The sequence below is a fragment of the Tinamus guttatus genome, unplaced genomic scaffold (genome assembly GCF_059628265.1).
Source record: "Tinamus guttatus ecotype Peru unplaced genomic scaffold, ASM5962826v1 Tinamus_guttatus_pri_ptg000279l, whole genome shotgun sequence".
Taxonomy (NCBI): domain Eukaryota; kingdom Metazoa; phylum Chordata; class Aves; order Tinamiformes; family Tinamidae; genus Tinamus; species Tinamus guttatus.
The window spans coordinates 90,311-115,742 of record NW_028288813.1 but is presented as its reverse complement, the minus strand read 5'-3'; the positions used below and the strand labels follow the sequence as shown (position 1 = coordinate 115,742).

Here is a 25,432-nt window from a genome sequence, read left to right as displayed (position 1 = left end):
ATGGGGAGGCTATGGGGCGCTATGGGGCAGTGCTATGGGGCGCTATGGGGCGGCTATGGGGTGCTATGGGGCAGCGCTATGGGGCTCTATGGGGCGGCTATGGGGCGGTATGGGGCAGCGCTATGGGGCAGCTATGGGGCAGGTGTGGGGCTATGGAGATATGGGGGACGATGGGGCTATGGGGCGCTATGGGGCAGAATGGGGTGGATATGGGGCGCTACAGGGCTATGGGGCACTAGGGGGCTATAGGGCACTATGGGGTAGCGCTATGGGGCGCTATGGGGTGGCTGTGGGGCAGCTGTGATGCTATGGGGATATGGGGCGCTATGGGGCAGCTATGGGGGCCTATGGGGTAGCGCTATGGGGCGGGTGTGGGGCAGGTGTGGGGCTATGGGGATATGGGGCGCTATGGGGCAGCTATGGGGCAGAATGGGGTGGATATGAGGGGCTATGGGGCAGCTATGGGGCGCTATGGGATGCTATGGGGCAGCTATGGGGCGCTATGGAGAGCTATTGCAGCTATGGGTTTCTATGGGGTCTCTGGGGGTTTCTGGGGGGTCTATGGGGCTCTATGGGGCAGCTCCATGGGGTGCAGCCCCCATAGATGCCCTGTGCTTCGCCCCACAGCGCGGCTCTGCCCTGTGGCGCTATGGGGCTCTATGGGGCTATGGGGCTCCATGGGGTCCCTATGGGTCTCTGTATGGGTCTTTCTATGTCTCCCTATGGGTCTCACCCCACATTACCCCCTTGGCCCCACAGCGCGGAGCTGCCCTGCGGTGCTATGGGGTACTGTGGCTCCCTATGGGTCCCTATGGGTCCCTATGGGTCCCTATGGGTCCCTATGGGTCTCTATGTGTCTCTATGGGTCCCTATGGGTCTCTATGGGTCTCACCCCCCACATTTTGCTCTGCCCCACAGCGTGGAGCCGCCCTGCAGTGCTATGGGGCACTGTGGGTCCCTGTGTGTCTCTATGGGTCTCTATGGGTCTCACCCCACATTTCTCTGCCCCACAGCGCGGAGCTGCCCTGCAGCTCTATGGGGTCCCTATGGGTCTCTGTATGGGTCTTTCTATGTCTCCCTATGGGTCTCACCCCACATTACCCCCTTGGCCCCACAGCGCGGAGCTGCCCTGCGGTGCTATGGGGTACTGTGGCTCCCTATGGGTCCCTATGGGTCCCTATGGGTCCCTATGGGTCCCTATGGGTCCCTATGGGTCTCTATGTGTCTCTATGGGTCCCTATGGGTCTCTATGGGTCTCACCCCCCACATTTTGCTCTGCCCCACAGCGTGGAGCCGCCCTGCAGTGCTATGGGGCACTGTGGGTCCCTGTGTGTCTCTATGGGTCTCTATGGGTCTCACCCCACATTTCTCTGCCCCACAGCGCGGAGCTGCCCTGCAGCTCTATGGGGTCCCTATGGGTCCCTATGTATCTCTATGGGTCCCTATGGGTCGCTATGGGTCTCTCTATGGGTCTGGATCTATGGGTCTCACCCCACACATTCTCTGCCCCACAGCGTGGAGCCGCCCTGCGGTGCTATGGGTCCCTGTGGGTCCCTGTGTGTCTCTATGTGTCTCTATGGGTCCCTATGGGTCTCTATGGGTCTCACCCCACACATTCTCTGCCCCACAGCGCGGAGCCGCCCTGCGCCGCCTCCTGGGGGGCGCCGGCTCCGCCCTCCCCGACGCTCTGGGGCCGCTGCTCTTCCTGCGGCTGCCCTGGGTTGTGGGGCAGGGGGGGCTGCTGGGGGCGCTGGGCGCCGGGGGGCTCTGCGGGGCCGCCGTGAGTGCCGCTATGGGGCAGCTATGGGGCGGAATGGGGTCTATGGGGCGCTATGGGGTCTATGGGTCACTATGGGGCACTATGGGCACTATGGGGCGCTATGGGGCAGAATGGTGTCTATGGGTCACTATGGGGTGGAATGGGGTCTATGGGTCACTATGGGGCGCTATGGGGCACTATAGGGCGCTATGGGGCAGAATGGGGTTATGGGGCAAAATGGTGTCTATGGATTACTATGGGGCGGAATGGGGTCTATGGGTCACTATGGGTCACTATGGGGCGCTATAGGTCACTATGGGTCACTACGATGCTATGGGGCAGAATGGGCGCTACGGGGCGGAATGAGGTCTATGGGGCACTATGGGGCGCTATGGGCCTATGGGGTGGAATGGGGTATATGGGGCTATGGGTCACTGTGGGGTGCTATGGGGCTATAGGGTGCTATGCGGCGGAGTGGGGTCTATGGGGCAGAATGGGGGCTATGGGGCTCTGTGGGGCTATGGGCCCTATGGGACAGCTATGGGACGGAATGGGGTCCTATGGGTTGCTATGGGTCTCCCTATGGGGTGATATGGGTCTCTCTGGTTGCTATGGGTCCCGCTTTGGGTCCCTATGGGTCTCTCTGGGTCTCTGTGGGTTTCCCTATGGGTCTCTCTGGGGTCTCTCTGGGTTTCTATGGGTCTCTATAGGTCTGTATGGGTCTCTCTCTGGGTCCCTATGGGTCTCTCTGGGTCTCTATGGGTTTCTCTATGGGTCCCTATGGGTCTCTGTGGGTTTCCCTATGGGTCTCTATGGGTCTCTATAGGTCTCTCTGGGTCTCTCTGGGTCTCTATGGGTTTCCCTATGGGTCTCTATGGGTGTCTATGGGTCGCTATGGGTCCCTATGGGTCCCTATGGGTCTCTATGGGTCCAGGTCCTCCTCACGGCTGCGTCACTTGGAGCCGTCGCCACCAACGGGGCCCTCCCCTCCCCCGGCGCCCCCGAGGCTCCGCCCCCCGGTGAGCGCTATGGGGTGGCTATGGGGATCTATGGGGCTCTATGGGGCGGTATGGAGCTGCTATTGGGATCTATGGGGTGGCTATGGGGCTCTATGGGGCTATGGGGCTATGGGGCTCTATGGAGCTATGGGCCTCTATGGGGGGTCTGTGGGGCTCTATGGGGGGTCTATGGGGCTCTATGGGGCGGCTATGGGGGCTATGGGGCCGGGGGGCTCTGTAGGGACTATGGGGCGGCTATGGGGCAGCTATGGGGCCATGGGCTCTATGGGGCCATGGGGCTCTATGGGGTTCTATGGGGCTATGGGGGGGCTATGGGGGTCTATGGGGCAGTTATGGACTGCTATTGGGATTTATGGGGCGGCTATGGGGCTCTATGGGGCGGCTATGGGGCTCTGTGGAGCGGCTATGGGGCTCTATGGGGGGTCTATGGGGCTCTATGGGGCGCCTATGGGGGCTATGGGGCCGGGGCGCCTGTGGGGGCTATGGGGCCAGGGGGCTCTATAGGGGCTATGGGGCAGCTATGGGGCCATGGGGCTCTATGGGGCCGGGGGGCTCTATGGGGCTATGCGGCAGCTATGGAGTTCTATGGGGCTATGGGGTGGCTATGGGGCTCTATGGGTCTCTATGGGGGTCTCTGTGGTGCTCTATAGAGCCCTATGGGGCTAGTGTATCTCTATGGCGTGCTATGGGTCTCGCTATGGGTTCCTGTGGGTCTCGCTATGGGTCTCACTATGGGTCTCGCTATGGGTCTCGCTATGGGTCACTGCGGGTCCCTATGGGTTTTGCTATGGGTCTCTATGGGTCTCTCTATGGGGCGCAGGGGCGGGGCCGCTGGCCCCCCTGGCGCGGGCGCTGGGCCCCGAGGTGGGCGGGGCCGCTGGGCTCTGCGCCTTCCTGGGCGCCGCCTTCGCCGCTGCCATGGCCGCCCTGGGCGTGGCCGAGACCCTGCTGGTGAGTGCCCCGCCCCAAGATGGCCGCCGCGCCCCATTGACCCCCATTGGCCCCCATTGACCCCCATTGGACCCCATTGGGCCCCATTGACCCCCATTGGACCCGGTTGGCCCCCATTGGTCCCCATTGGTCCCCATTGAACCCCATTGATCCCTATTGACACCCATTGACCCCCATTGACCCCCGTTGACCCCCAATGGCCCCCATTGGGCCCCGTTGACCCCCATTGGTCCCCGTTGACCGACATTGGCCCCCATTGAACCTCATTGACCCCCGTCAACTTCCATTGGTCCCCATTGGCCCCGGTTGGCCCCCATTGGCCCCCATTGGGCCCCGTTGACCCCCGTTGGCCCCCATTGACCCCCATTGGCTCCCATTGACCCCCGTTGACCCCCGTTGACCTCCATTGACCCGTGTTGACCCCCATTGACCCCCATTGATCTCCATTGGCCCCCATTGACCCCCATTGGCCTCCATTGACCCCGATTGGCCCCCATTGGGCCCCATTGACTCTCGTTGACCCTCGTTGACCCCCATTGGCCTCCATTGACCCCAATAGCCCCGCCCCGTCTCCCACAGGTGTATGTGGCTCCGCGGGCGGCCATCTTCCCGGGGGGCGGAGCCAGCGCCCGCCTCAACAACGGGCGGCTCTGGGGCTCGGCCGCCCTGGGGCTCCTGGCGGCGGCGGCGGCGGCTCCGGGGCCCCCGCGATGGCGGCGGCGGCCGCTGCCCCCCGCAGCCCTCGGCCTCGGCCTCCCCCTCCTGCTGCTGCTGCTGGGGCCGCTGGCCCTGCTGGGGGGCGCCGCGCGCGGGGGCGGAGCCGGGATGCGGTGAGCGGGAACGCCGGATACGGGAAGAACGGGAATACGGGAGAAACGGGAAAAAGGGCCGCAGAATTGGGGGAAATGGCCGCGAAATTGGGAAAAATGGCCGCGAAATTGGGGGAAACAGACTCGGAATTGGGGAAACGGACTCGGAATTGGGGAAACGGACTCGGAATTGGGCAAAAGGGCCCCGGGATCGGTAGAAAGGGCCCCAGGATCGGTAGAAAGGGCCCCAGGATCGGTAGAAAGGGCCCCAGGATCGGTAGAAAGGGCCCCAGGATTGGGAAAAACGGCCTCGGAATTGGGAAAAACGGCCTCGGAATTGGGAAAAACGGCCTCGGAATTGGGAAAAACGGCCTCGGAATTGGGAAAAACGGCCTCGGAATTGGGAAAAACGGCCTCGGAATTAGGGAAATGGACTCGAAATTCGGGAAACTGAGTCGGAATTGGGGAAATGGACTCGGAATTGGGGAAAACGGCCGTGAAATTGGGGGAAATGGACTCAGAATTGGGGAAATGGACTCAGAATTGGGGGAATGGACTCGGAATTGGGAAAAACGGCCGCAAAATGGGGAAAAATGGCTGCGAAATTGGGGAAAACGGCCTCGAAATTGGGGGAACAGACTCGGAATTGGGGGAAATGGCCTCGAAATCGGGAAAAACGGCCGCGAAATTGGGAAAAACGGGCGCAGAAATGGGGAAATGGACTCGAAATTGGGAAAAACAGCCTTGGAATTGGGGGAACGGACTCGGAATTGGAGAAACGGACTCGGAATTGGAGAAACGGACTCGGAATTGGGGAAACGGACTCGGAATTGGGAAAATGGACTCGGAATTGGGGGAACGGACTCGGAATTGGGGAAGCGGACTCGGAATTGGGAAAAACAGCCTTGGAATTGGGGAAATGGACTTGGAGATGGGGAAATGGAGTTGGAATTGGGGAAATAGCCTCGGAATTGGGAAAAACGAACTTGGAATTGGGGAAACAGCCGTGAAATTGGGAAAAACGGCCGCAAAATTGGGCGAAAGGGCCCCAGGATCGGGAAAAAGGGTCCCAGGAGCAGGAAAAACAGTCCCGGGATCGGGGAAAACGGCCTCGGGATTGGGGGAAATGGCCTCGAAATTGGGGAAACGGACTCGAAATTGGGGAAACGGACTCGAAATTGGGGAAACGGACTCGGAATTGGGGAAACGGACTCGGAATTGGGGAAACGGACTCGGAATTGGGGAAACGGACTCGGAATTGGGGAAACGGACTCGGAATTGGGGAAATGGACTCGAAATTGGGGAAACGGACTCGAAATTGGGCAAAAGGGCCCCGGGAGTGGGAAATTGACTCGAAATTGGGAGAACAGCCTCGAAATTGCGCAAAATGGTCCAAAATCGGTCAGAATGGCCCCAAAAGTGGGTAAAATGGCTCCCAAATCGTTCAGAATGGCCCCAAATTCAGGCAAAATGGCCCCAAAATTGGGCGAAATGGCCCTGAAATCAGGAGAAAGGGCCCCAGGATTGGGAAAAAAGGCCCCAAATCGGGAAAAAAGGCACCGGGAACGGGAAAAACAGCCTCAGAATTGGGGGAAACGGCCTCGAAATTGGGGAAATGGACTCAAAATTGGGGGAAACGGCCTCGAAATTGGGCAAAAGGGCCCCGGGAGTGGGAAAAAATGGTCCAAAATCGGTCAGAATGGCCCCAAATTTGGGCAAAATAGCCCCAAAATCAAGAGAAAGGGCCCCGGGATCGGGAAAACAGGCACCGGGAGTGGGAAAACGGGCCCAGCATTGAGCAAAATGGCCCCAAAATGGGCCAAAATGAGCAAAAATTGCCCCAAAATGAGGCAAAAGAAGCCTAAATGACCCCCAAAATGAGCTCAAATGAACCGAAATGAGCAAAAATGCCCCCAAATGAACCGTGAAAGAGCCGAAAAATGAGGCAAAAGCAGCGGCCGAAATGGCCCCAAATGGCCCGAAACGGCCCCAAATGCCCCAAACGGCCGCGTTTTCCGCCCAGGTTCTGCGTGTTGGGCAACCGGACGCTGGCGGCGGCCATGTTGCCGGGGGGCGGGGCCTGCGGGGGCCTCCGGGGCCTGTTCTGCGACGGCGCCGGCGCCTGCGACGGCTACTACGGGCGGAACCGGGCGACTGTCATGGCCGCCGTGCCCGGGCCGGCCAGGGACGTGCTGGCCCGTGAGCATGGAGGGACAAGATGGCCGCCGGGGGGGGCAAGATGGCCACCGGGTTTGGGAGGAGCCAATGGGAAGGGGTCACAAAATGGCCGCCGGCGGGGCAAGATGGCCGCTGGGGTGGGAGGAGCCAATGGGAAGGGGATATGGGGTGCACAAGATGGCCGCTGGGGGGACAAAATGGCCGCCGGGGATGGGAGGAGCCAATGGGAGGGATTTATGGGGTGAACAAGATGGCGGCCGGGGGGGCAAAATGGCCGCTGGGCTTGGGAGGACCCAATGGGAAGGGGGTCTATGGGGAGGAACAAGATGGCCGCTGGGGTCACAAAATGGCTGCCAAGGTGGGAGGAGCCAATGGGAAGGAGCTATGGGGGGGGACAAAATGGCCGCCAGGGTGGGCGGGGTCTGGAAGGGGCGGGGCTTGAGAGCATGGGGGTCTAAAGGAGGGGGCGTGGCCTCTGCGATGACGTCACTGGGGGGATCTCCAGGCAACCTGTGGCCCCGGTGGGCGGAGCCCGGGCGGCGCTTGGAGACACCGGCCACGCCCTCGGTGCCGGCCCCGCCCCCCGGCGATGACGTGGGCGGCCCCGCCCCCTCTCCCCCCTACGTCCTGACCCACGGGGGCGACTTCGGCCTTGTCCTGGGGCTGGTGCTGCCCCTGGCGCCGGGTGAGACCCTGCCCCATAGCGATCTATGGGGCTGCCCCATAGAGAGAGCCCTGCCCCATAGTGAGAGCCTGCCCCATAGCGAGAGCCCTGCCCCATAGCGACACCCTGCCCCATAGCGAGAAATGGGGCTGCCCCATAGCGAGCCTTGCCCCATAGAGAGAGCCCTGCCCCATAGCGAGCAATGCGGCTGCCCCATAGCGATCCATGGGGCTGCCCCATAGCGAGACCCTGCCCCACAGCGATCTATGGGGCTGCCCCATAGAGAAAGCCCTGCCCCATAGTGAGAGCCCTGCCCCATAGCGACACCCTGCCCCATAGCGATCCATGGGGCTGCCCCATAGCGAGAGCCTGCCCCATAGCGAGAAATGGGGCTGCCCCATAGGGAGCCCTGCCCCATAGAGAGAGCCCTGCCCCATAGCGAGCAATGAGGCTGCCCCATAGTGAGAGCCTGCCCCATAGCGAGAGCCTGCCCCATAGCGATCTATGGGGCTGCCCCATAGCGAGAGCCTGCCCCATAGCGAGCAATGCGGCTGCCCCATAGCGAGACCCTGCCCCATAGCGAGAGCCCTGCCCCATAGCAAGCCATGGGGCTGCCCCATAGCGAGTAATGGGGCTGCCCCATAGGGGGAGCCCTGCCCCATAGTGAGCAATGGGGCTGCCCCATAGGGAGAGCCCTGCCCCATAGCGATCCATGGGGCTGCCCCATAGCGAGGAATGGTGCTGCCCCCTAGAGAGCCCTGCCCCATAGCGAGCAATGGGGCTGCCCCATAGCGAGAGCCCTGCCCCATAGCGAGTAATGGGGCTGCCCGAGAGACCCTGCCCCATAGCGATCCATGGGGCTGCCCCGTAGGGAGAGCCCTGCCCCATAGCGAGAACCCTGCCCCATAGTTGCCCCATAGCTCCCCATAGCGCCCCATAGCTGCCCCAAAGTGCCCCATAGCCGCCCCATAGCTCCCCATAGCACCCCATAGCCGCCCCATAGCCGCCCCATAGCTGCCCCACATCTCCCCATAGCTGCCCCATTGAACCCCCCCGTCCCCGCAGGGCTCCTGGCCGCCCCTCCCCCGCTCGGGCCCCCCCTTCCCTGCGGAGCCGCCGGGACCGTCGGAGCCGTCGCCGCCTCCTCCCTCATCTGTATCCAAACCCCAAAACCGCCGGAATTCGCCCCAAAACGGCTGCCAAAAAAGCACCTTTTTGGCCCCAAAATGGGGGGAGCGGAGGGCAAAAAATGCTGGTTTTGGGGTGGTTTTTGGGGGGTGATTTCTGGCCGTTTTGTGTCCTTGACGGGGCAGACGGGGTCAGCGCCATCTTGTTGGGGGCCTCCGTGGACGGGGTCGTCCTGCAGGACAAGTGAGTGACCCCCCGGTGACCCCGTGACCCCAATGTGACCCCAATGTGCCCAATGTCCCCCAATGTCCCCCAATGTCCCCCTATTCCCCCCATTGCCCCCAATGTCCCTCCAAGTCCCCAGATGTCCCCATTGTCCCCACATCCCCCATTATCCCCAATGTCCCCAAGGTCCCCAAGGTCCCCAGAGTCTCCCCATGTCCCTCTGTGTCCCCATAACCCCAAATGTCCCCATTGCCCCCATTATGCCCATTGTCCCCCATTGTCCCTCCATGTCCCCATTGTCCCCCCATTGTCCCCCCGTTGTCCCTGCAGATTCGGCGCCGCTCTCGGTGCCACCCCCCCCTGGGGCGCCCTGGCCTGGCCCGGCCCTTGGGTGGCCCCGGCCGGAGCCGCCGCCGCCTCCGTGGCCACCGGCCTCAAGGGCCTGGCCCAGGCCCCACGGCTGCTGCGGGGCCTGGCGGCGCTGCGGGCCCTGCCCGGCCTGCACGTGAGTGTCCCCAATGTCCCCAAGTGTCCCCAGGGTGTCCCCAATGTCCCCCGAGCGTTTTGGGAGAGTTTGGGGCCGTTTCACGGCTTTTTTGGGCGTTTTCGGCCTTTCGGGCCTACTTGAGGCCTACCAGGCCTGCTTGAGGCCTACAAGGCCTATTGGAGCCTGTACGTGGCCGCTCTGCATGTGAGTGTCCCCAACGTGTCCCCAAGTGTCCCCAATGTCCACTGGGCCTTTTGGGAGAGTTTGGGGCCGTTTCGCGGTGTTTTTGGGCGTTTTTTGGGGCATTTTCGGCCTTTCGGGCCTACTTGAGACCTACCAGGCCTGCCTGAGGCCTACAAGGCCTATTGGAGCCCCTATGTGGCCGCCCTGCACGTGAGTGTCCCCAACGTGTCCCCAAGTGTCCCCAATGTCCCCTGGGCCTTTTGGGGGAGTTTGGGGCCGTTTCGCAGCATTTTTGGCCATTTTTGGGCCATTTTTGAGGCATTTTGGGGCCTTTTGGGCCTGCTTGAGGCCTATCAGGCCTCTTGGGGCTCCCACGTGGCCGTCCTGCGTGTCCGTGTCCCCAGTGTGTCCCCAACATGTCCCCAGTGTGCCCTGGGCCTTTTGGGGGCTTTTCACAACAGTTTTGGGGGCGTTTGGGGTTTTTTGGGGTGTTTGGAGTATTTGGGGTTGTTTTGGGGGCATTTTGGGCTCTTCTGGGGCATTTCAATGCCCTTGGGGGCTGTTTTGGGGTATTTGAGGGTGTTTGGGGCACTTGACTGTATTTTGGGGCATTTTGGGGGGTATTTAAGGGTTTTTTGGGGTCATTTTGGTGCATTTTGGGGTTTTCAGGAGGTATTTGAGGGTTTTGTGGGGCATTTTAGGGATATTTGGGGCATTTGGAGGGTGTTTGGGGGCATTTTGGGGGCATTTTGGGGCATTTGGAGGTGTTTTGGGGGCATTTTGGGGGTGTTTGGGGGCATTGCGAGGGTGTTTGGGGGCATTCTGGGGGTGTTTGGGGACATTTTGGGGGTGTTTGGGGGCATTTGGAGGGTTTTTGGGGGTGTTTGGGGGCATTTTGAGGGCCTTTTGAGGGTATTTGGGGCGTTTTGGGGGTGTTTGGGGTTTTTTTTTTAGGGACATTTTGGGAGTTTGCGGAGGCATTTGGGGATATTCGGGGCATTTTGAGCGTTTTTGGGGGCATTTTGGGGGTGCTTGGGGGCATTTTGGGGGCATTTTGGGGTGTTTGAGGGCATTTGGGGGTGTTTTGGGGCATTTGGAGGCGTTTTGGGGGCATTTTGGGGGTGTTTGGGGACATTTTGGGGTGTTTGGGGGTGCTTGGGGGCATTTTGGGGGTGTTTGGAGGCGTTTTGGGGGTCTTTGGGGGTGTTTTGAGGGCATTTAGGGACATTTGGGGGGTTTGCGGAGGCATTTGGGAATATTTGGGGCATTTTTAGGGTGTTTGGGGGCGTTTGGGGGGTCTTTGGGGGTGTTTGAGGGCATTTTGAGGGTGTTTTGGGGCATTTGGAGGGTGTTTGGGGGCATTCTGGGGGTGTTTGGGGACATTTTGGGGGTTTTGGTGGCGTTTAGGGGCATTTTGGGGCTGTTTGGGGGCATTTTGGGGGTGTTTTCTGGCATTTGGAGGGTTTTTGGGGGTGTTTGGGGGCATTTTTGAGGTCTTTGGGGGCATTTCGAGGGTGTTTGGGGGTTTTAGGGGGTGTTTTGGGGGCGTTTTGGGGAGTTTTGGGGTGTTTGGGGGGCATTTTGGGGGTGTTTGGGGGCATTTCGAGGGTGTTTGGGGCCATTTTGGGGGCGTTTTGGGGCGTTTTGGGGCGTTTGGGGGTCTCACGTGTCCCCGCAGATGCTGCCGCCGGGCACCGAGGAGCGGGTCCCGCTCTGGGCCCTGGGGCTCACGGCGGCGGTGGCCGAACTGGGCGTCCTGGTGGCCTCGCTGGACCTGGTGGCCCCCGTCCTCTCCGTGTGCGTTGGGGGGGGGACCGGGAGGGGACCCAAATGGGTCAATTTGGGCCCCAAATTGCTTAACGGGGGCCTAAAGGGTCTCTAGGGATCAATGTTGGCCAACCCAAGTCAACCTTGGCCAACCCAAGTCAACTTGGGTCAACCCAAGTCAACTAGGGTCAACTCAAGTCAACATGGGCCAATCCAAGTCAACCTTGGCCAACCCAAGTCAACCTTGGCCAATCCAAGTTGGGTCAACCCAAGTCAACCTTGGCCAACCCAAGTCAACATGGGTCAACTCAAGTCAACATGGGTCAACCCAAGTCAACCTTGGCCAACCCAAGTCAACTAGGGTCAACTCAAGTCAACATGGGCCAATCCAAGTCAACCTTGGCCAACCCAAGTCAACCTTGGCCAATCCAAGTTGGGTCAACCCAAGTCAACCTTGGCCAACCCAAGTCAACATGGGTCAACACAAGTCAATGTGGTTCAACCCAAGTCAACTTGGGTCAATCCACATCAACCTTGGCCAACACAAGTCAACTTGGGTCAACCCAAGTCAATGTGGTTCAACCCAAGTCAGCATGGGTCAACCCAAGTCAACATGGGTCAACCTAAGTCAACATGGGTCAACCCAAGTTGACTTAGGTCAACACAGCATGGGTCAACTGGGGTCCAATTGGGCCTAAATGGTCTAGAGGGGTCAACATGGGCCAATCCAAGTCAAGATGGGTCAACCCAAGTCAACTTGGGTCAACACAACATGGGTCAAGTTGGCTCGACTTGGGTCTGACTGCGTCTAAAGGGTCTAGAGGGGTCAACATGGGCCAACCAAACTCAATCTGGGCCAACCCAAGTCAACCTTGGCCAATCCAAGTTGGGTCAACCCAGGTCAACCTTGGCCAACCCAAGTCAACATGGGTCAACACAAGTCAATGTGGTTCAACCCAAGTCAACTTGGGTCAATCCAAGTCAGCCTTGGCCAACACAAGTCAACTTGGGTCAACCCAAGTCAATGTGGTTCAACCCAAGTCAATGTGGTTCAACCCAAGTCAACATGGGTCAACCCAAGTCAACCTTGGCCAACCCAAGTCAACTTGGGTCAATCCAAGTCAACTTGGGTCAACCCAAGTCAACATGGGTCAACCTAAGTCAACATGGGTCAACCCAATTTGACTTAGGTCAACACAACATGGGTCAACTGGGGTCCAATTGGGCCTAAATTGTCCAGAGGGGTCAACATGGGCCAATCCAAGTCAACATGGGTCAACCCAAGTCAACTTGGGTCAATACAACATGGGTCAAGTTGGCTCGACTTGGGTCTAACGGGGTCTAAAGGGTCTAGAGAGGTCAACATGGGCCAACCCAAGTCAACCTTGGCCAACCCAAGTCAACATGGGTCAACCCAAGTCAACACGGGTCAACTCAATTCAACATTGGTCAACTCAAGTCAACGTGGGTCAACCCAAGTCAACCTTGGCCAACCCAAGTCAACTTGGGTCAATCCAAGTCAACCTTGGCCAACCCAAGTCAACATGGGTCAACCCAAGTCAACATGGGTCAACCCAAGTCAACTCGGGTCAACACGACTTGGGTCAACTTCGCCTGACTTGGGGCTAACTGGGCCTAAATGGTCTAGAGGGGTCAACATGGGTCAACCCAAGTCAAACTTGGCCAACCCAAGTCAACATGGGTCAACTCAACAAGGGTCAACTTGGCTCAAATTGGGTCTAACTGGGTCTAAATGGTCTAGAGGGGTCAACATGGGCCAACCAAACTCAATCTGGGTCAACCCAAGTCAACATGGGTCAACCCAACATGGGTCAAGTTGGCCCTAAAGGTTCTGTAGGCGTCAACATTGGCCAAGTCAACATTGGGCAACTTGAGTTGGCCAACGTTGGCCAACGTCAGTCCAGTTGTGTCAACCCAAGTCAATGGGAACCAACTCAAGAAGACCCAACTCAACCCAACTAGACCCCAGTCAACCCAACTAGACCCAACTCAACTCAACTAGATCCAACTCAACCCAGCAAGACCCAAGTCAAACCAACTAGACCCAACTCAACTCGACCCAAGTCAACCCAACTAGACCCAAGTCAACCCAACAACACCCAACTCAATCCAACTAGACCCGACTCAATCCAACTAGACCCAACTCAACCCAACTAGATCCAACTCAACCCAACTAGACCCAACTCAACCCAACTAGACCCAACTCAACCCAATCCAGCAAGACCCAAGTCAACCCAACTAGACCCAACTCAACTCGACCCAAGTCAACCCAACTAGACCCAACTCAACCCAACAAGACCCAAGTCAACCCAACTAGACCCAACTCAACCCAACAAGACCCAAGTCAACCCAGCAAGACCCAACTCAACCCAACAAGACCCAACTCAACCCAGCAAGACCCAACTCAACCCAGCAAGACCCAAGTCAACCCAACTAGACCCAACTCAACAAGACCCAACTCAACCCAACTAGACCCAACTCAACGCAATAAGACTGAAGTTGATCCAAAATGACCCAAAATGCCCCAAAATGACTCAGAATGACTCAAAATGGCCTCAAAATGACCCAGAATGCCCCGGGCCTCTCCCGCAGCTTCCTATTGGCCGCCTACCTCGTGGTGAACCTGGCGTGCGCCCTGCAGAGCGTCCTGCGCAGCCCGACATGGCGGCCCCGCCTCCCCTATTACCATTGGTGAGCCCGGACACCGGGGCCCCTTCCCGGATTCCGGGGCCCATTCCCAGATTCTGGGGCCCATTCCCGGATTCCGGGGCCCGTTCCCGGATTCTGGGCCCCATTCCCGTATCCCGCCCCCCATTCCCGGACTCCGGCCCCCATTCCCGGCTCCCGTCCCCATCCCGGCTCCCTATTGGCCAGGGCGCTGTCGCTGGGCGGCGCCATCCTCTGCTCGGCCCTCATGTTCGTCGCCTCCTGGCCCTGCGCCGCCATCGCCCTGGCCATGGCCGCCACCGCCTACAAGTACATGGAGTACCAGGGGTGAGTGCCCTGCCCCCTTTTCACCCCCGCCCCCTTTTTACCCCCACCCCCTTTTTACCCCTACCCCCTTTTTACCCCCCACCCCCTTTGCCACACCCCCTTTTAACCCCCGCCCCCGTTTTACCCCCCACCCCCTTTGGCCCCGCCCACTTTGGCCACGCCCCCTTTTTACCCCACCCCCTTTGGCCACGCCCCCTTTACCCCACCCCCTTTGGCCCCGCCCCCTTTTAACCCCCACCCCGTTTTACCCCCACCCCCTTTGGCCCCGCCCCTTGGCCACGCCCACTTTGGTCACGCCCCCTCTTGGTCACGCCCCCCCTGTTGGCCACGCCCCCCTTCTCTCCCATAGGGCGGCCAAGGCCTGGGGGGAGGGGCTGCGGGGGCTGTCGCTGAGCGCCGCCCACTTCGCCCTGCTGCGATTGGAGGAGGCGCCGGCGGAGCCCAGCAAGAACTGGAGGTGGGCGGGGCCAAAGGGGGCGGGGCCCTATGGGGCGCTATGGGGCGGCAGGGACTCCCTATGGGGCTCCCAATGGTTCCCTATTTGGCAGGGGGCTCCCTATGGGGAAATCCATGGCTCCCTATTTGGCAGGCTCTCTCTACGGGTGCCCGCATGGGTCATTTCTCGCAGGCCGCAGCTGCTGGTGCTGCTCAAGCTGGACGGGGCCCTGCGCCCGACCCGGCCCTGGCTGCTCTCGGTGGCCGCCCAGCTCCGCCCCCCCGGGGCCCTCGCGCTCGTCGCCGCCGTCGTCGCCGGCTCCTTCCGGGAGGCGCCGGGGAGGGGGCGGCGGGCGGAGCAGGTGGGGGCGGCGCCGGGGGGCGCTGTGGGGCGCTATGGGGCAGGGGGTCCCTATGGGGCGGGGGGGGCGCTATGGGGCGCTATGGGGCGGCGGGGGGTACTGTAGGGCCATTGGTCACTATTTGGCAAGAGGGTCTCTATGGGGATACCAATGGCTCACTATGTGTCAGGGGGGTCACTATGGGGCGGGGGGGTCCCTATGGGGTGCTATGGGGTAATAGATCACTCTTTGGCAAGAGGGTCTCTATGGGGCAGCCCAATGGATCACTATGTGGCAGGGGGTCCCTATGGGGATTACAATGGCTCACTATTTGGCTACGGGGCACTATGGGGCGGGGGGGGTCCCTATGGGGTAATGGATCACTATTTGGCAAGAGGGGCCCTATGGGGATTCTCAATAGCTCACTATTTGGTAGGGGTCTATATGGGAATCCCCATGGATCACTATGTGGCAGGGGTCACTATGGGGATTGCCATGGCTCACTATGGGGCAGGGGGCACTATTGGGCAGGGGATCCCTATGGGGCAGCCCCATAGCTCCCTATACCCCTATAGGAGCTCTGTCGCCTCATGGCCGCCTCGGGGCTCCAGCGGCTCCCTATGGGGCAGTATCTCGCTATGGGGCAGCCCCATAGCCCCTATATCTCCCCACAGGAGCTCTGTCGCCTCATGGCCGCCGCGGGGCTCCGGGGGCTCCCTATGGGGCAGTATCTTGCGATGGGGCAGTATTTCGCTATGGGGCAGCCCCACGGCTCTCTATAGGGCAGTCCCTCCCTATGGGGCAGCCCCATAGCCCCATTCCCGCCCCATTTCCCCCCCTATAGGAGCTCCGTCGCCTCATGGCCGCCGCGGGGCTGCGCGGCTTCGCGCAGGCGCTCGTGGCCCCGCGGGTGCTCCCGGCGCTGCCGCTGCTGGCCCAGGGCTGCGGCCTGGGCGCCCTGCGGCCCAACGCGCTGCTCCTGGCATGGCCGCGGCGGGCGCGCGCGCGCGCGTCTTTGGGGGTGAGCACCGCGCGTGCGCGGAGGGGACGGGGAGGGAACTGCGCGTGTGCGGGGGGGACGGGGAGCGAGGAGAGGAGGGGGGAGGGAGGGACCGCGCGTGCGTAGGGGGCAGCGGGAGGGAGAGCTCGGCGCGTGCGCGGAGGGGAAGGGGGGGAGCGACCGCGTGTGCGCGGAGGGGAGGGGGGAGTGAAGTGGGAGGGAGGAGAGAGGAGGGGAGCGCCCCGCGCATGCACGGGGGGCGGGGCTGTGAGGGCGGGGCCACGGGGGGGGAATCGCCATGGCAACGCGGCTGGGTGAGGCGAGTGGGGAAGCCACGCCCCCTTGTGGGTGGGAATCACCATAGCAACGCCCCCTTGTGGGTGGGAGTTGCCATAGCAACACCTTTTGGGCAGGAGTTGCCATAGCGACCGCCCCTTTTGGGCGGGAGTCACCATAGCAACCGCCCCTTTTGGGCGGGAGTCGCCATAGCGACCACCCCTTTTGGGCGGGAATCACCATAACAACCACTCCTTTTGGGCGGGAGTTGCCATAGCGATGCGGCCCGCTGAGGCAAATGGCGGCCGCGGCCGCCCCCTCTGTCCTCCCCCAGGGCTGGCGCGGGCGGCGCTGGCCGCGGGGCGGGCGCTGCTGGTGGCCAAGGGCAGCGGGGCCTGGCCAGGGGCCGCAGACGACAGCGGGGATGGTGATGGCGGCACCCTGGACGTGTGGTGGGTGGTGCACGACGGGGGGCTCCTCACGCTGCTCGCCTGCCTCCTGCACCAGCACAAGGTGGGTCCGGATCCATCAGGTCGCCATGGGTCTGGCTAGGGGGATATGATGGCGCTGTCCCCTCCTAGGCATGGCGGGGCTGCCGCGTGCGCATCTTCACGGTGGCGCAGCTGGAGGACAACAGCATCGAGATGCGGCGGCATCTGAGCGCCTTCGTGCGGCTGCTGCGCCTCCCTGCCGCCATTGAAGTGGTGGAAATGGTGAGGCCTCCCCTGCCGCCGCGCTGCTCCTCCTCCCTGCCACCATCTCACCTGTCCCGGTTCCTCCCCAGCACGACAGCGACATCTCCGCCTACACGTACGAGCGCACGCTCATGATGGAGCAGCGCTCCGCCATGCTGCGGCGCATGCGCCTCTCCGAGGCCGAGCGGCAGCGCGAGGTAAAACGGGGGCGCCAGGGGGGAAAAGAAAAGGAAAGGGAGAGAAAAATGGAAAGAGAAACGAAAAGGGAAAGAGAAAGAGAAAGAAAAAGGGAAAGAAAAAGAGAGAAAGGGAAAGAGAAAGGGGAGGAGGAGGAGACAAAATGGCGGCCGCCCCCTGAGGCGATTTGTGCGAGCGACGCCCCCTTTGGGCGGGAGTTGCCATAGCGACGCCCCTTGTGGGCGGGAGTTGCCATGGCAACACGACTCGCTGAGGTAAATAGCGAGCGACGCCCCCTCGTGGGCGGGAGTTGCCATAGCGACCGCCCCTTCTGGGCGGGAGTTGCCATAGCGACTGCCCCCTCTTGGGTGGGAGTTGCCATGGCGACCGCTCCTTTTGGGCGGGAGTCGCCATGGCAACGCGGCTGGCTGAGGTAAAGGGGAAGCGCCGGCCCTAGGGGAGAGGCACCATTGAAGCCGCGGATTCCCCCTTTGCCCCAGGCGCAGCTCGTGCGGGAGCGGAGCTGGCGGCCCCGCTCCAGCAGCGGCGCCTCGGAGCTGGACGACGATGATGACGACGACGACGAAGAGTCCGAGGCCGCCCGCGTGCAGAGAACGTGGAGCCGCCCGCGCCGAGAGCTGCCCCCCGACCTGCTGGACCCGCACCCGTGAGCACCGGGAGAGCCCGGGGCTTTGGCGGTGGATTTTTGGACATTTGGGGTGGATTTTGAAGCATTTGGGGTGGGTTTGAGGGTTTGGGGGGGATTTCGGTGGATTTTGGAGCATTAGGGGTAGATTTGATGGTTTGGAAGGAGGATTTCAGGGTTCGGGGAGATTTTGTGGATTTTGGAGCATTTTGAGTGGGTTTGTGGCTTTTAGGGGTGGATGTGGGGGGCGTGTTGGGATTTTGGGGGGATTTGGGTGGGTTTTGGAGCCTTTGGGGGGATTTGAGGGGTTTGGGGTGGATTTTGGGGTGGTTTGGGGGGAGTTGGAAGCATTGGGAGAGGATTTGGGTGAATATTAGAGCATTATGGGTGGGTTTGGGGGGTGTTTGGGTGGATTTTGGGACATTTGGGGTGGATTTTGGGATACTTGGGGGTACTGGGGTGGATTTGAGAGCATTTTGGGTAGATTTGGGGGCATTTGGGGTGCAGTTGGGGCAGATTCGGGGCATTTTGGATGGATTTGGGAGTATTTGGGGGCATTTGGGGTGGATTTTGCCATGGTTGGGGCGGGTTTGGGGGCATTTGGGCTGCATTTGGGAGTATTTGGGGGTCTTGGAGTGGCTTTTGGAGCATTTTGGGAGGGTTTTGGAGCATTTGGGGATATTTGGGGTGGATTTGGGAGCATTTCGGACGGCTTTTGGCTCATTTTGGGTGCATTTTGGTTGGATTTGGGAGCATTTTGGGCGGGTTTTGGAGCATTTGGGGGTTTTGGCATGGATTTGGGGGTCCTGAGGCGGATTTGGGCTCATTTTGGGTGGATTTCAGCTCATTTTGGGTGGGTTTGGGCGCATTAGGGGGTATTTGGGGTGCCTTTGGGGTGGCTCCGGGGGTCCCGGGGTGGATTTTGGCTCATTTTGGGCAGCTTTGGGCTCATTTTGGGCAGCTTTGGGCTCATTTTGGGCGGGTTTTGGCGCATCAGGGGGTATTCGGGGTGCCTTTGGGGTGTATGCGGGGTTCCCGAGGCGGATTTCAGCTCACTTGGGGTGGATTCGGGAGCATTTTGGGTAGGTTTTGGCACACTTGGGGGTATTAGGGGTGCCTTTCGGGTAGATTTGGGGTTCCCGAGGTGGATTTTGGCTCATTTTGGGCGGGTTTTGGAGCATTAGGGGGTATTTGGGGTGCCTTTGGGGTGTCTGCGGGGTTCCCGGGGCGTCTTTGGGCTCATTTTGGGTGGATTCGGGAGCATTTTGGGCGGATTTGGGAGCACTTGGGGGTATTCGGGGTGGATTTGGGGGTCCCGAGGCGGATTTTGGCTCATTTTGGGCAGCTTTTCGTTCATTTTGGGAGGGTTTTGGCGCATTAGGGGTATTTGGGGTGGATTTGGGGGTCCCGGGGCAGCTTTGGGCTCATTTGGGGCGGCTTTTGGTGCATTAGGGGGTATTTGGGGTGGATTCAGGGTGGCCGAGAGGGGTCCTGGGGCGTCTTTCGGCTCATTTTGGGCAGGTTTTGGCACACTTGGGGGTATTAGGGGTGCCTTTGGTGTGGCCATGGGGGTCCCAGGGCGTCTTTCAGCTCATTTGGGGCGGATTTGGGAGCGTTTTAGGCGGGTTTTGGCGCACTTGGGGGTATTTTGGGTGGATTTTGGGTGTTTTTGGGGTTTCCAAGGCGGATTTCAGCCCATTTTCCCCTCTCTCGGCAGCGCGCGGGGCAACGTGCGGCGCATGCACACGGCCGTGCGCCTCAACGAGGCCATGGCCGCCCGCTCGCAGGGCGCCCGCCTGGTGCTGCTCAACCTGCCGCCCCCGCCGCCACGTCACCATGACAACTGCACCCAGCGCGGCTCGTTAGGGGTAATTAGCACCGGGGAGGGTAATTAGTGTGTGTCGGGGGGGTAATTAGTGTGTGGGGAGGGGGTAATTAGCACCTGGGGGGGTAATTACTGTGTTTGGGGGGGGTTGGTTTGGGGATGGGGATTGGGGGCCCTGGCTGGGAGAAGAAGGGGGTCGCTAGGGAAATGAGGGGGTAATTAGCACTGGAGGAAGGTTAATTAGCACCTAGGGAGGGTAACTAGCACCTGGGGAGGGGTTAATTAGCACTGGGGGGGGGTAATTAGCATGGTGGGGGGTTGGTTGGGGGATGGGGATTTGGTAGCAGGGGCCCTGGCTGGGAGAACAGGGAGGTCATTAGGGAAATAGGGGGATAATTAAGTATTTAAGGGGGTTAATTAGCAGGGAAAAGGGGTCATTAGCACGAGCATGGGGTAATTAGGCAGGCGGGGGGGTAATTAGCGATGGAGGGTGTTAATTGGATAGGGAATGGGATGGGGGCAGCGAGTCCCCAATGGGTAGATGAGTGAGAGGAATAATTAGAGAAATAAGGGGTTAATTAAGCACCTGGAGGGTTAATTATTAGCAGAGAGGATTAATTAATGTTAATTAATGTGGGGGGGTGCTAATTAACGCTAATGAGCCTTAACGAGGGCGGCGCAGACCTGGAGTTCCTGGAGGTGCTCACGGAGGGGCTGGAGCGGGTGCTGCTGGTGCGGGGCGCCGGCACCGAGGTGGTGACGCTGTACCCGTGAGCCCCAAAACGGCCCCAAAACGCCCCGAAACCGCCAAAAAATACCCCGGAACGGCCCAAAACACCCAGAAACACCCCAAAAACTCCCAGAAACACCCCCAAAACACCCCCAAAACACCCCAAAACGGCCAAAATGGGCCCAGAAACCACAAAACGGGCGGCACAAAATGGCCGCCGCCACACGGGGTGGGTGACACAAAATGGCGGCCCAGAAGGGCCCCCAGTGAGAGGAGGATTAATTACCCCCCCCTCCCCCCATGGTGTTAATTAGCCCCAAAGGGGTTAATTGGTTGTTAATTACCCCTTAATTAGGGGCTAATGAGGCCCCGGATGGGGGGTAATAAAGGAGGTTGGAAGCGGCCGTGTGCGAGTGCTGAAAAAGGGGGATTTGGGCCCAAAACGGGGTCGGTTTTGAGGCAAAAAGCGGCGGAAAAGGGACAGAAACGGGTCGGTGACCCCAAATTTGCCCAAAAGGGGCCAAATTTGCCCCGAAAGGGCCCTGAGTTCACACACTCCCCTCCCCCAAGAGCGGGTTTGCCCCAAAACAGGCAGTTTGGCCCCAAAACAGCAGTGAAATTCCCCCGAATCGCCCCAAACCGGTAATGCCCCCAAATTGTCCCAAAACAGCCTGAAATGAGCCCAAAACCCAACGCCTTTATTGGGGGGGGGGGCGGGGTCAGAGGAGCAGCCCCCCCCCCCCAGAGAGCTCCATGTGCTGTGGGGGGGGGGAGGGAGGAGTCAGAGAGGGGGCGTGGCCAGGGGGTGTGGCCCCACCCGGGGGCGTGGCCCCAGCCAGGGGGCGTGTCCTTGGGCACCTGGGACCCCCCCCTCCAATGATCCCACCCAATAGGGCCCAGGAGGAGGGATCCCCCCTCCCACCCCGGGGGCGTGTCCTCATGCGGGGGGGCGTGTCCTCACCCGGGGGGGTGTCCCCAGGTACCCAGGACTCCCCCTCCCCATCCCACCCTATAGGACCCAAGAGGAGGGGCCCAACCCAGGGGGGCGGGTCCCCACCGAGGAGGAGGCGTGTCCAGGGGGGGCGTGTCCTCAAGTGGGGGGCGTGTCCTCACCCAGGGAGCGGGGCCCCAGGTACCCAGGACTCCCCCTCCCCTTCCCACCCAATAGGACCCAGGAGGAGGGGCCCAACCCAGGGGGGCGTGTCCGGGGGCGTGTCCCTACCTGGGGCGGGGCCACGAAGGCCAGGCAATTGGAGGCGTGCGTGGGCAGCAGCCCCATGGCCTGGCACTTGTAGAGGGCCAGCGCCAGCACCAGCCCGTTGCCCACCAGGAACACGAGGCCCTGCAGCGCTGGCCGGCTCGAGCTCTCCAGCAGCCGCAGCGCTGACGTCATCATGACATCATCGTGATGTCATCAGCCGCAAGGACACGTCCCCGTGGGGTCACCGGTGAGGCCACGCCCCCCCCCTCCATACACCCACCCCCGGCCTCCAAGCAGCAGTGCCCCCCCCACCGCTGTGGCCACGCCCCCAAACCCATGACATCACCATGGTCACACCCCCCAAACCACCCCTCATGGCATCACCATGGCCACACCCCCTATGACATCACCAGGGCCCTGCACCCCCCAACCAACCCTAAGCTGCCCCCCCAGTACATCACCATGGCCACGCCCCCCGTGACGTCACCGAGACCCCGCCCCCACAAGACCACCCCCAAGCCGTCCTGCGTCACTTTGGCCACGTCCCCGCGACGTCATCACGGCCACGCCCCCCCAAACCACCCCTATTCTAACCCATGTCCCTGCCCCCTCAGCCACCCCCATCCCACCCTGCTTCACTGGCCACGCCCCCATTACATCATCCTCCCCAGGCCACGCCCCCTGCAACCACCCCACGTCAGTGTGGCCACGCCCCCTTGTGACATCACCCAGGCCCCGCCACCCCCAAGACCACCCCTAACCTGCCCCTCCTCACTTTGGCCACGCCTCCCTGCTACATCATGGCCACGCCTCCCACAACCACCCCATCCCTAGCCCCGCCCCCTGCGATGTGGCCACGCCCCCCAACCACCCCTATTCCACACTATGGCCACGCCCCCCCATGACATCACCCAGGCCCCACTACCCTCTAAGACCACCCCTAAGTCACCCCTCCTCACTTTGACCACGCCCCCCTCGGTGACATCATCACGGCCACGCCCCCCACTACCACCCCACACCACTGTGGCCACGCCCCCCACTACATCAGCCTGGCCACGCCCCCCTGTGGCATCACCCAGGCCCCAGCCCCCCCCCCAAGCCCAGCCCTAAGCTGCCCCTCATCTCTTTGGCCACGCCCCCCACAACCCCCATCCCTAGCCCCGCCCCCCCGCTACGTGGCCACGCCCCCCACCTCCCCAGGCCATGCCACCATCACCCCCCATCCCATCTCCCACAGGCAGCAGCTCCCTGATCCCCCCCCACCAACCCCGCAAATTCCGCCCCCACAAACCCCAAGCTCCGCCCCCCAAGCTCCGCCCCCCTCAAGCCCCGCCCCCTGTGCTCCTCACTGGCCCCCATGGAGAGCGGCGCCTGCAGCGGCCGCCGTCCCATCATGCCGACCATCATGGCGGGGAAGATGGAGATGGTGTTTCCCGCCATGTACATGATGAACAGGTTCATGGGCAGCTGCTTGAGCGGTGCCAGCGCCACATCCCAACACCGCTACGTCGGGAACAACCCATCGGAATTCCTGGAATTCCCCAAAATCCCGGAATTCCAGGGAAAAACCCCCAACTTCTCCACCAGGATGCGGTCGCTCTGCTGGACGCCCCCGTCCGGAACCTGCTTCTCCGCGAAGCCCACGGGGCCGTCGGCGCCGCCGCGGGGCCTGTGGGATTTTCCTCCGTTTTCCAGTTTTTCCTCTTTTTCCCTCACATTTTTCCCCTTTTTCCCCACATTTTTCCCCTTTTCCCCCCACATTTTTCCCCTTTTTCCCCCTCTTTTCCCCCCTCTTTTCCCCCTCTTTTCCCCCCCTTTCCCCCCTCTTTTCCCCCCCTTTTCCTCTCTCTTTTCCCCCTTCTCCCTCCTCTTTTCCCCCCTTCTCCCTCCTCTTTTCCCCCCTTCTCCCTCCTCTTTTCCCCCTTCTCCCTCCTCTTTCCCCCCTTCTCCTCCTCTTTTCCCCCTTCTCCCTCCTCTTTTCCCCCCTTCTCCCTCCTCTTTTCCCCCCTTCTCCCTCTCTTTTCCCCTTTTCCCCTCCTCTTTTCCCCTTTTTTCCTCCTCTTTTCCCCTCTTTTCTCCTTTTCCCACCTTTTTCCCCCCCTTTCCCCTTTTTTCCCCCTCTCTTTTCCCCTTTTTCCCCCTCTTTCCCCCCCTTTTCCCCTTTTCTCACCCCTCTTTTCCCCTTTTTCCCCCCTCTTTTCCCCCCCCTTTTCCCCTTTTCTCACCCCTCTTTTCCCCCTTTCCCCCCCTTTTCCCTTTTTTCCCTCTTTTCCCCTTTTTTCCCCTCTCTTTTCCCCTTTTTTCCGTCTTTTTTTCCCCCCTCTTTTCCCTTTTTCATCCCCTCTTTTCCCTTTTTCCCCCCTCTTTTCCCCCTTTTTCCCCTCTTTTCCCCTTTCCCCCCCCTTTTCCCCCTTTTCCCTTTTCTCCTCCCCATTTCTCAGATTTCCCCATTTCTCCCCCTGTTTCCCTCCATTTTCCTCCTCATTTCCCCCTTCCCCCCATTTTCTCTTTTCTCGCCCCCATTTTCACACTTTCCCCCCCTTTTTTCTCCATTTTCCCCCATTTTCCCCCTTTTTCCCCCCATTTCCCCATATTTCCCCTGGTTTCACCCCATCTTTCCCCGTTTTCATCTTTCCCCGTTTTCCCCCTTTTTCCATTTTCCCCCGTTTCCCCCCCTTTTCCACCCAATTTCCCTGTTTTCCCCTCTCTTTCCCCCCATTTTCCCTGTTTTTCCCACTTTTTCCCTGTTTTCCTTGTTTTTCCTCCTTTTCCTTGTTTTTCCACTTTTCCCCTGATTTCCCCATTTTTCTCCATTTTTCCCCCCATTTTTTCCCAGTTTCCTCTCATTTCCCCCCTCCTTTTTGTTTTCCCAATTTTCCCTCATTTCCCCTTCATTTCCCCCTCCTTTTTCTCAGTTTCCCCCCGTTTTCCTCCTTTTTCCCCAATTTCCCTCCATTCTCCATCTTTTTCCCCTGTTTTCCCTCTTGTCTTTCCCCCATTTTCCCCCTTTTCCCCCCGTTTTCCCCTGATTTTCCCTGTTTTCCCCCGGTTTTGCCCCATATTTCCCCCTTTTCCCTCTCTTTCCCCCTCATTTTCTCCTTTTTCACCTCATTTTCCCCGTTTTTCCCCCATTTTTCCCCGTTTTCCCCCCGTTTTCGCCCTTTTTGGCCCCCCGCGGCCGCCGTCTCTCACCGCCCCTCCGCAAAGAGGGAAGAGATGGAGGGGGGCTTCAGGTAGGCAAACAGAGCAGTGCTGACAAACAGGGAGACCACAGCCCGTCTTCTTAGAGGTAAAGCACTGGGTATTCGCAGGCAAAAGAGGACTCTGCAGTCTCAGGAGAGGCAGGGAGGACTCAACTGTCAGGAAGAAGGGAGAACGGAGAGCCCTCTGGGTCACCATCAATCAAATACCAGGGGCAGGATGTATAGGCACAACTGGACACAACGAGCACCCTTGGAAATGCTCTGCAGTCCAGGTGCCCTGGACTGTGCAGTCATCTGCAGTCCCCCAGAGGGATTAGAGGTCGTGATACGCATTTGGTTGGGTCTGACTCCTGCCCCTAATCACAGGGGCACTGAAATGTCACCCTTAGCCACTTTATTCCCCCCTCTCCTCCCTCCATATCATTCCCAGCTCTGGATCTCTCTGTACTGCCATTCTGTACTCAGTGGTTCCTCCAGCACTGAACCCCCTTGTCTGCAGCATGAGGAACAAGGAGCTCAAGGAGGCACTGAGGAAACTTCCTCCATGGGTACAATGTCAGTGCCAAAAACTCTCCTGTGTGCAGTCACTTGTCATTCCCATGTACCTGGCATGAAACATGTGCTCTTCATTTATTTCTTTCTGATTTTCTACTCTTACCTTCCTGATAAAATAATAATAAATACTAATTTAAAATATATGGTGAATGATAAGTTGACC

At 60.3% G+C, this 25,432-nt stretch overlaps 1 protein-coding gene across 1 annotated transcript; it reads left to right on the top strand.

Annotated features, from left to right (window-relative positions):
- LOC148594232 (solute carrier family 12 member 4-like) lies at window positions 1-20,362 on the top strand. The gene is made up of 19 exons (XM_088527328.1): window positions 1-90; window positions 1,407-1,484; window positions 1,631-1,780; window positions 2,694-2,778; window positions 3,599-3,729; window positions 4,309-4,422; window positions 5,945-5,957; window positions 8,446-8,535; window positions 8,694-8,751; window positions 9,064-9,238; window positions 11,082-11,200; window positions 13,784-13,882; window positions 14,066-14,185; window positions 14,535-14,642; window positions 14,814-14,982; window positions 17,022-17,129; window positions 17,610-17,776; window positions 19,473-19,600; window positions 20,263-20,362. The coding sequence occupies exons 1-19, from the start codon at window positions 1-3 to the stop codon at window positions 20,352-20,354; spliced, it is 2,094 nt and encodes a 697-aa protein (XP_088383454.1). The 3' UTR covers window positions 20,355-20,362.
- The last annotated feature ends 5,070 nt before the right edge of the window (window positions 20,363-25,432 follow it).

What these genes read in the sequence shown, in the direction of transcription:
- LOC148594232 (XM_088527328.1), top strand. Translation starts at nt 1, where the DNA reads ATGGGGAGGCTATGGGGCGCTATGGGGCAGTGCTATGGGGCGCTATGG. An exon ending in GGGGTCGTCCTGCAGGACAA is followed by an intron (nt 8,752 to 9,063) that starts GTGAGTGACCCC and finishes TTGTCCCTGCAG; the next exon opens with ATTCGGCGCCGCTCTCGGTG. An exon ending in GGGCCCTGCCCGGCCTGCAC is followed by an intron (nt 9,239 to 11,081) that starts GTGAGTGTCCCC and finishes GTGTCCCCGCAG; the next exon opens with ATGCTGCCGCCGGGCACCGA.